The sequence below is a fragment of the Emys orbicularis genome, chromosome 20 (genome assembly GCF_028017835.1).
Source record: "Emys orbicularis isolate rEmyOrb1 chromosome 20, rEmyOrb1.hap1, whole genome shotgun sequence".
NCBI lineage: Eukaryota > Metazoa > Chordata > Testudines > Emydidae > Emys > Emys orbicularis.
Genome location: NC_088702.1, coordinates 6,724,782 through 6,734,045, shown reverse-complemented (window position 1 = coordinate 6,734,045; position 9,264 = coordinate 6,724,782). Strand labels below are relative to the sequence as shown.

The 9,264-nt window shown below is 57.6% G+C and overlaps 1 protein-coding gene across 2 annotated transcripts; it reads right to left on the bottom strand.

Annotated features, from left to right (window-relative positions):
• Positions 1–797: 797 nt before the first annotated feature.
• APH1A (aph-1 homolog A, gamma-secretase subunit) lies at positions 798–8,282 on the bottom strand. 2 transcript variants are annotated; one of them, XM_065420171.1, is made up of 7 exons: positions 8,170–8,282; positions 6,201–6,371; positions 5,803–5,876; positions 5,189–5,311; positions 3,999–4,126; positions 3,292–3,415; positions 798–2,455 (listed from the first exon to the last, which is right to left on the bottom strand). In XM_065420171.1, exons 1-7 carry the CDS (start codon positions 8,280–8,282, stop codon positions 2,391–2,393), a joined length of 798 nt encoding a protein of 265 aa, XP_065276243.1. In that variant the 3' UTR covers positions 798–2,390. The 2 variants fall into 2 exon arrangements, with proteins under 2 accessions (XP_065276243.1, XP_065276244.1); XM_065420172.1 differs by lacking the exon at positions 5,803–5,876 and having other exon boundaries at positions 6,201–6,235.
• Between the last annotated feature and the right edge of the window lie 982 nt (positions 8,283–9,264).

The following is a 9,264-nucleotide window of genomic DNA, read 5'->3' as shown; positions in this document are numbered from 1 at the left end:
GCAAGTCTGTGCCACAGAAAGCCAGTTAAAGAGAGAGTTCTACTCCCGCCCTATCGCCAACTGGGCTGCCCACTTAGCAGCACCTACATTTGGAGTAATATTTTCTGCCCAGGGATGGTGCAAGGGTTAAGGAGTTTAGCACGTAAGGCTTAGCTGGAAGAGGCGAGAGAAGGAACTTGGTAAGAATCACAAGTAGCCCGGTTCCAAGACACTGCACTGAGGACGTAGCCAGGCTGATGGGAGAGATTTCACAATCTGAGATGAAAGTGCGTTTTCGCAACGCTCAGAGGCTCGGCCGAGCGTGTCGCAAGGGGTCTCTCAGCATGTGCAGCATGGCTCAGGAGTAGGGCACTAGACAGGGATGCAGAAGAGTTGGGTTCTATTCCCAACTCTGCCACCGACCTGCCACATGATCTTGGGCAAGTCACTTCAACTCTGTGCCTCAGTTTCCTCTCCTCCCCCAGTTTATTTAGACTGGGAGCTCTTCAGGGCAGGGCCTATCTCACTAGGGTGACCAGATGAGAGGAAGAAACTACCGGGACACATGGGGGGGTCGCCAGCAGAGCCAAAAAAAAAAAAAAGCGGAGTGCCGCGAAGTATCGGGACAAACGCCTAAATATCGAGACACCCTATATCTCACAGAGTGGCTGTGCAGGGCCCTGATCCCAACTGCTATGACAGTGGGTGGCCCTTAGTGGAGATTCCCAAGGGAGGGATACAATCTCCCCCCACCCCCCTAAAATAAGTGGATTTACCCCAGACGTGGCCAGAAGGAAACACCAGGTCTCACTCCCGCCCCATTACAAAAGAAGGCTTTATTAGTCATCACAGCGTCTCTATTAAAAGGATTTTACTCTGAATCAAAAAAATATTTTTAAAAATCCCGATTTTACAGACATGTAGTGAATCTTCTCCCAAACTTAGGGGAAAAAACAAACACACACTGAGATTTTCAACTTCTTGTAGCAGACAGCGACCGGCCTGTCGCTGCTCTCCACCCTCAGGGAGTCTCCGGGGTGAGGTTTGCGAGGCAACCCTTTTAGCCCCTGAACAAAGCAGCACCGTTCGGCCCTCTTCCACAGCATCAGAAGCATCTGGTTCTCTGGAGACGAGCTGCCGCATGGTATTGCCAATAGCTGGGCAGTGCCTGCTACAGATTAGCCCGTGCAGAGCCAGCAATACTGAAAGCCGTTCTGCAGCAGCGCCCCCTAAATCAGATCCTTCCCCTCCATTCTGGGGCATGACTTGCACGCTGCACCCCCGTGGCTGCTGCATGACCTCCCAGTAGGGGGTGCCTGGGAGCGACACAGGATGCACGCCTACCTTTTTCCCAGATGCTTCCTACACGTAGCTAGGAGCACAGCTCTCTCGTGGGGGGCAGCCACGTTAACGCTCAGCCCCCTTGCCAGGCTACGCTGCAATGGGGCAGGTCTCTCAGGCTGAGACATGCATGCCTTGCTGGGGAGGAGCCCAAGGACAGAATGCTGTCGAGTTTCTAGACCATCACCCAGGGATCTTGGGCTCACTAACTCTGCAGGGGGCGCCCTCACCCAGCTGTCACTGGACGGAAGTTAGCAGGGTTGGTTGCACCTCGGGGGGGAGCGCACCCCATCCTTTTAGAGTTCCGTTCCAGCTAAGCCTTCCCCAAAACAGGCCAACCTTTGCCGGCAGGCGAGTTCCCAGCTGAGCCGGTCACACTGGCGCCGCAGCAAACACAGAAAAGCCACAGGTGTCCTCACTACCACAAACCCTGGGGCACGGCTCAGAGGGCCCTTCGTGGCCCCAGGGCAGGGGGTGGGCAGCCAGATGGGCTCGCTGCTCCGCTAACCCAGACCCTACGGTATCAATAGAGATCCAGAGAAATAGATGCCAATAAAGGACCATTTCAAAAGCGACGGGCGTCAGTGCTTCCGGACAGGACTTTCCAGTCCCTCTGCTGCAGCCCCAGTCAGACAGAGGAGCCGCGGGACAATTCGCCTCCGAAGTGGGCAGCGCGTTCGTACAGGGAGGGGGTGGCAGAGTTTGCAAGACCCGCCATGAGCCCAATTCTGGGCAGGTTCGAGTCCGAGAGGCCCGGTCAGAGCTTCAGTCCTTTGCAGCTGACAGGAGGGAAAAAGTCCGGCGGTGCCCCAGGCCCCTGAATCCACAGCACAGAGACCGCCAGGGCGCCACAGGACTCAGCCTCGCAATCCCAGCCACGCCTCCACCAGCGCAGCGGCCCAGCCCCATGAGCAGGGTGAGCTGCTCTGACAGGCTCCGAGTCCCATGCCCCAGCTCCTGCCACGGGGAGGGGGTGTCCCAGGCTGCTCCCAGCTGCAGAGAACAGGGCACTTGGGGTATTGGTTTTCCCTGGATGTCTCTGGCAGGCAGGTGCCGGCCTGAGGAGGGGCTCAGTCCTCGACGGGGACCTGCAGCGCAGAGTACACCATCACTCGGTTGTCTTCCTCCTGTTTACCTGCAAGGGAAGGGCAAAGGTCAGTAACTCAGGTAGTCCCCGGCAGCGGGGGGCCTGGCTGAGCCAGACAGCAATGGAGAACACGTGAAGTAGCTTGGGTGGCTTAAAGGTTTTATACCCTTCTACCTCTGGCTCACAGGTTCGAACCCAGCTTCCGCAGGAGGCTTGCGATCAGCCGCAGTCTGTGCCCTAGCAGGTTGCTCCGTGGTGGACATCACCGGCACTACGTGGCCCACACCAGTCTCCTTGCTGGGGGTCTCAGCTGCGAGAGCAAGGACTGAGCAGCCAACGGAGAGCGAATGTCTCGCAGGGCCAGGGCTGTGGCTGCGTGTTCTCTATTGGCTCGTGGGGCAGGGGGATGACTTGGACCTACCAGGGCTGTTTCCCCATCACTGCATTTAGACGGTTAGTGATGGAGCAGCATCTGTGCAATCCCAACCCCAGCGCCTGGCTGGGAGTCTCTACCACAAGAGAGCCTGTGCTCCGGGGGAATAGCCCTCCCCCACCAGACATCAGGGGTGGAGCAGTCCCGGATCTAGTGGAAATCCCTGGCTAATCCCATCCCACTCGCTTCCCCCTCCCCCTGCAGGCCAAGCAGGATCAGGGTCACAGAGGCCTTCCTAGCTTGCATCATTTCGAGCCAATCTTTCTGGAGCGGGTCATTAGGTGGGTGTTGTGTGCACCCGGCCAGCTGGGAGCGGCTGCTGTCCATGTGCCACTGCCCCCCACAGCACCCTTAGGCCAAGGGAGTCTCCCGAGTGGATTAGTGCCACCATCCAGCACTTTCAGCGAATGTGGTATTGCCCCCCCCCCCGCCCCCCCAGCTAGATCCTTACAGGAGAGGCAGGCGAGGACGTTGTGCAAGGAGCCGCCGGCCGTGAAGAAGGCCCAGACGCCCATGGAGATGGTGATGATGTAAATGGGGATGAGGCTGGCTTGGTACCAGGGATTCAGGAACGTCTAGGAGAGATGGAGGGAGAGCGAGGTCAGAAGTGCCACTGCCTTCCGTCTGCTTGCAGAGCCCTGGCACCCGGTCCCAGCGACTGCCCCCGGTCCAGGCACTCTGCTCCACGCCATCACATCTAAGTCTTTGGGGGCGGGGGAGATGGGCAGCATCCGCTCCCCCAAGCAGAGCGATGCTGATCCCTGCTGCAACTTCTGCCCAGCAGTTTCATCATGCGGAGCTTAGTGGATAATACAGAGCCCCTTGCAAGGGGCTTTCGGGATCCCTAAGTCCTTTATTAACACTGCTTAAGCCCCCTCCAGCCCCATCTCCTCACAAGCACGTCAGGATCAGCTGCCGCAGGAGGAGGGGCAGAACAGGGAGTGACTAGCCCTGAATGAGCTTTTGTGGCATTTCAGAAGACAAGTGTACTCTGTAGCACTGTTGCTGCAGCCCGGACTATCCCATTTCCCACTCCTCCCGGCTCCCACCCTCCCCCCAAAGCCCAGGGTAGTGCCAGCCAGCCATCCCCACACTGCCGGCCATCCCTGTCGGATCCGATCACCTCTCTCTATCCAGCACGACTTCAGCCCCACTCACCAACCCGGATGTGATGAGGTGACTGGCCACCACCAGCGCCAGGGACCAATACCGCCGCCTCTCGCAGGCGTCAAAGAAGATCACCCCCCAGAACGTGTGTAGGAAGACGACGGCCATGGTCAGGAATGCTAGGAGGCGAGAGAGGGGGGGGGTCAGACCAGTGCGGTGTCAGCACCCCAAACCTTCACAACAGCAACTTTACCACAGTCTCCCCACTTCTATAACACCTTTCCACGTGGAGGATCCCGAAGCATTTTGCAGACCGGTTTGTGCATGGCTACTGAAATGCAGCCACCTCTGGAGTGGAGCCCCGCAGCCATCCCACACAATAAGCTTTTATAGGAGGAGGTGGGAATCGTTTCTCCAGTGGAATCTGAAGTTGGGAAAGGGGATCAATTTGAGGCTAACATCCCGGTCTTTATGGGGATCATTAGCGACCCTAAACAATGAGGGCCTAGGTGTCACATCTCATTTGGAAGAAGGATTCACAGCTGTAGCCACAAGCGGTTCCTCCAGGCTACGTAATGATAACCCTCTTCTAGCCCCTTTCATCCAGGGCTCTCAAGACACTTGCTAGTCATCAAGATTCAGAGCCCCACCAGCAGGGAGCCACATTTTTAGTGAGGGCCTAAGGTCACACAATGATCAGTGGCAGAGCCGTGACTAGAACCCCACTGAAGTCAAAAGGAGGTGTACCGTTTACTTCAACGTGGCCAGGATTAACAATGGCGCTCTAAAAAAAACAACAAGGAGTCTGGTGCATAGTCTCTACGCATCCGAAGAAGTGAGGTTTTTACCCACGAAAGCTTATGCCCAAATAAATCTGTTAGTCTTTAAGGTGCCACCAGACTCCTTGTTGTTTTTGTAGATACAGACTAACACGGCTGCCCCCTGATAAATGGCGCTCTAGACTCCCAGTTTCCTGCTCTAACCAGTAGATAGCACTGCTGCCCAAGATGGATGCTGCTGTGGTGATATATTTAGCTCTTGGCTGACAGGAAGGGACGGGGCAGCCTTGCATCACACCCCAACAGTCTCCTCTGGTTCTGGGTGCATCTGATCTTCTACAGCCAGAGGGAAAGCTGGTTCCTCCTGCTGCGTTTGACCTGGGCTCCGAGCCCAACCCAATAAACGGCATCAGGACAGGAGCGGCCCCATCATTCCCAAGCGCACAGGGGCTCCTGCCTTACCTGACGTGATGAAGTAATAAGGCGAATCCCCGTGGATCCCTACGATGCCCGGCCCTATGGAGTCCGCCAGGATGTTAATGACCGAGAAGACCCCACTGATGATCCCGAAGGACAGCCCCGATACTAGGAGGAGGAAGAGGATATTGACCAACAGCGCTGAAGTTACCAGTGGCTGCGCGAAGCACCACAATGAGGTTTGGACTCCTTTGACAAGTGCGAGGGAGTTCCCCAGCATCTTCCACGTTACCCCTGCTCTCCCAGGAGGCGAGGAGACAGACTTATCATCCGGAGATGCCTGGAGAATTCAGCGCATCACAGGGCTGTGCCCAATGCGTTCTGGGGCAGGGAGGGGAGGAAGATGCATCTTCAGTGCGCGCCAAGGCTACTGGCAAGTGGCAGAAGTTAACAGAGGGAAGCGTGACTGCCAGCCAGCGATTGCCACACAGAGTCAGCAGCGCCCGGCTGCTCTGTTCCAATTCTTATATCGCCCCCATCACCGTGGTCTCTGGGCACCCTAGACCTGCTGCAGGGCACGGCCGAAACGGTGCGTGGAGGGGTCAGTCATTTACACGGGGGGAGGGGAAGCACGGGCTCTTGCCCAGCAGCTTACTCACCATAGGCCATCTGCTTGAGGGAGATGGGAGACTGCCCATCCTCACTGAGCGTCGCCAAGCCCTCGTCGGCTTTCCTGGGGGGCAGAGAAAGAAGAGAACGGCCGATGGGTTTGAAGCAGGAGATGTACTGGAAGGGGGGCTGGCGGCATACAGGGGGAGGTGGTATTGATCAAGCAAGTGGCAGAGAAAAAGAGCAGCTAATTGATCATATCTACAAGAGACGGGGGGGCAACACACTTGGGAGTGGGTTCGACGATCAGGTGCCATCCACGGTTTCTAATAATAATGCCTAGTTCTTATCTAGTGCTTTTCATCAGCAGATCTCACCCAGGAGGGCAGCCTCACGGGCCCCATTTCACACAGGGGGAAACAGTCTGCTCCTAGAGGGGTGCTCTTACTTGAGTAGCTTGAAGTAGGCAAATCGAAACGCCTCCTGCAGCAGCACCGACACCGCGGCCCCAAAGACCAGGAGGCCATACTGCAGCCTGGAGTCCTCCCGGTTGCTGAGCTGCACTGAAATGAACCAGATCAAAGAGGCCAGCAGCAGGGACACTAGCCAGAAAAACGCCCTGTCAGAGAGAGAGAGAGAGAAATGGGAAACAAGCGAAGACGTGCGTGGTCACTGCAGCAGTTTCCCTGTGGGTCATGCGCTCAGTAAGGGAAGTTTTATCATCTCATACCACACTTGATCATGCTTGTGAGAGACATGCTTCTCCCAGGCAGGGGGCAAGAAGGAAGTGTTTGGCCTAGGTTCTACTCCTAGAGCTGACACTGACTCGCTCAACAACTCTGGGCAAAGCACTTCCTCTCTGTAAAATGGGGAAGGTTCAAGAACATGTCTCCCCTTCCCAGGCCCATCCCTGCGGTGAGAAATGGATCACTACAACCATCGATCTGGGCTGCTCCAACTCCCTTCCATAAGCAGCAAACACCTCACGCTGTTTCTGACTCATGGGCATCACCAGGTGTCGTTACTGATTGACTGGTAGCTGCAATCCTGCAACAGTCAACACAGAGGAGCAAATACTGGGGGGGTCTTAAGAAAGGTTTCAATATAATTTTTTGCAAATAATAAATGTCCATTTGTCACGAGGCGCCTGTAACCCCCATCCACTTGGTGGGGCGCTCTATCACCCCCTCGTGGTGGCAGGGCCATTTATGAGCCTGCTCCAATGTGGGTCTTTTAATTCAGGCAGTAGAGCCTCATGGTTTTCTACCCATTGGTCCAATGTTCAATCCCAGCTGCCAGAGACTCACCGTGGGACATTGTATTACAGGGTCAGCCTGCAGCCAAGAGACACACGTAACCGGCTCTTTAAGAGCACAACATACAACACTGCACAGCAGCTAAAGCAGCCAAGCAATCCGAACCCCCACCCCAAAGAGATCCTGCACAATAGTACAGTGCAAACACTGAGCACTGCGTGGACTTTAGAGCTGCAAAGATTTGAGCAAAGGTGGTTTAAATCCGGACCACGCTTGCTCCGTAGCTCAGGAGCTGCTGTTTGGCACCAATCGGAGATGTCTCACCCAGCCTGTACGGTTGGTACACAGATTACATGGCTAAGGTGCAGATAAGGTTGCAGCCATGTGGCCATTGTGTCCCTTCTAGAACACGAGAGTTGAAGTCCAGGAACTCAAATTGCTGGGAAACCCGGAGACGTGGGGGGGCAACTTAATCCTCCCAAGAATGTTCAGAGTTACGTCCGAAAGGCAGAAAAGAAAAGGTGAGAAGCCAGGAAACGCAGGGTTAGTTTTCCACTTTCCAAAAGGTGCTAAAAAGTTAAAGTCTCACTCTGCCTGGAATGGGGGAGACTCAGCCTAGCCCAGGTCTTCACCCAGAGACAATACAAACAAGACTTCCCAAGTGCCCGCAGGCAAACCCCAGGCTAACCCAGAGAGAGGGGCAACCTTCATCTCGCCCCCGACCTCCCCCATGTGATCACCCCTACAAGTTCTCCAACCCGCAGGACGATCAAGCTGATGGGGTCCCTAACAACCCCCTATCCCAATGAGTCCCCACCCCCAGCTGCCAGTATGATCACCCAAGAGGTCCCCCCCAGCGGTCTCTAGCACCTCCACCTCAACACACCCCCTGAGTGGGACCCCAGACAAGTCCAGCCCCTACCCCAGAGGGGATGCCCAGTATGGACCCACCCCACCGCCAGGTGGATCACGTGGGAGGGGGGGTTCCCTGCACCTCCTCACCAAGGGTCCCCCCTTGATTCACCCAGCCCTAGCATCTTCCATGGGGGAGCCCCCTCTGCCCCCAGTACCCAGCCCCCACACGAGACGTCCCTATTACCAACTCCCCGCCCCCCAGGCAGCTCTTCCCCGGGGGGAGGCTGGCCCCAGCCCCAGACTCACCCCGCCACCAGGATGATGACCCGGAGCGGGTCCCCGGCCACGGTGAGCAGGAAGAGGGAGAAGGCCGGGCCGAAGGCCACGAACGTACAGCCGAAGAACACGGTGGCCCCCATGGCTGCGGGGGGTGGGGAGGGGGGGCGTCAGGTTCTGGGGCCCAGGACTGGGTGTGGGGGGGTCAAGCTGGGGGGGAGGCTCAGAGCGAGGCGGGGATCAGGCTTCGGGGCTGGAGGGGGGCGGGACGGGCAGGCTCTGGGGGTCCAGGGCTGGGAGGAGGGGCTGGGGGGGTCAGGCTCTGGGGGTCCAGGACTGGGGGAGGGGCTGTGGGGGGGTCAGGCTCTGGGGCCCAGGAGAGGGAGGAGGGGCTGTGGGGGGGGGGGGTCAGGACTGGGGAGAGAGGCTGGGGGTGGCAGGCTCTGGGGCCCGGGAGAGTTGGGGTCAGGCCGCCCCACAGCTACCCCTAGCTAGGAGCCGCCGGCTGCAGCACCTGCGTTCCCTCCCGCTACGGAAGCCGAGCAGGGGACGACAAAGCCCGGCAGTGGGCCCCGCCTCCAGCGGATTGACGTGGCCTGGCTGACCAATGGGCGGGGCGGGGGCGGAGGCGGAGGCGGGGCGCGTGCCCCCGGGCTAGGTTGTCGCCAGCACCGCTCAACCGCCCCGCCCCACGGCATGGCGGGAGTTGTAGTTTTATATGGGCGTGGCCACAGGCGCAAGAGGCCGCGTGGGCGCGCGGATGCTCAGAGCGGAGCATGCCCAGAATGCTGCATCCTCCGACCAGGGCAGGGCTGGGCTTGGGCTGGACTGGGCAGGGCTGGGCAGGGCAGGGCAGGGCTCGACTGGACTGGGCAGGGCAGGGGTTTTGCTAATGTCTTAGTGAAAAATGCACAGAAAACTCAAGTTGCAAAGTTTGGATCTGGGGCTGAACGCCCCCCAATTCCAGGGTTTTGGGGAGAGTCATTCCTCCCCCCCAAAAAATCCACACACCCTTAAACAGTATCCACCGGATCGAGGCACAGCATGGAGACAAATGGGCGTGAGACAAAATCCTTCTAATGGGCTTGCTGGGGCTCTTTTATTTTTGTTCTGTGTTTGTACAGC

Bases quoted from the DNA above. Each gene is read 5' to 3' on its own strand.
- APH1A (XM_065420171.1), bottom strand. From the start codon at position 8,282: ATGGGGGCCACCGTGTTCTTCGGCTGTACGTTCGTGGCCTTCGGCCCG. The intron at 4,127-5,188 runs GTAAGGCAGGAG...CTCGCCTCCTAG, and splicing joins TTATTACTTCATCACGTCAG to CATTCCTGACCATGGCCGTC. The intron at 3,416-3,998 runs GTGAGTGGGGCT...CATCTCTCCTAG, and splicing joins ACCTCATCACATCCGGGTTG to ACGTTCCTGAATCCCTGGTA.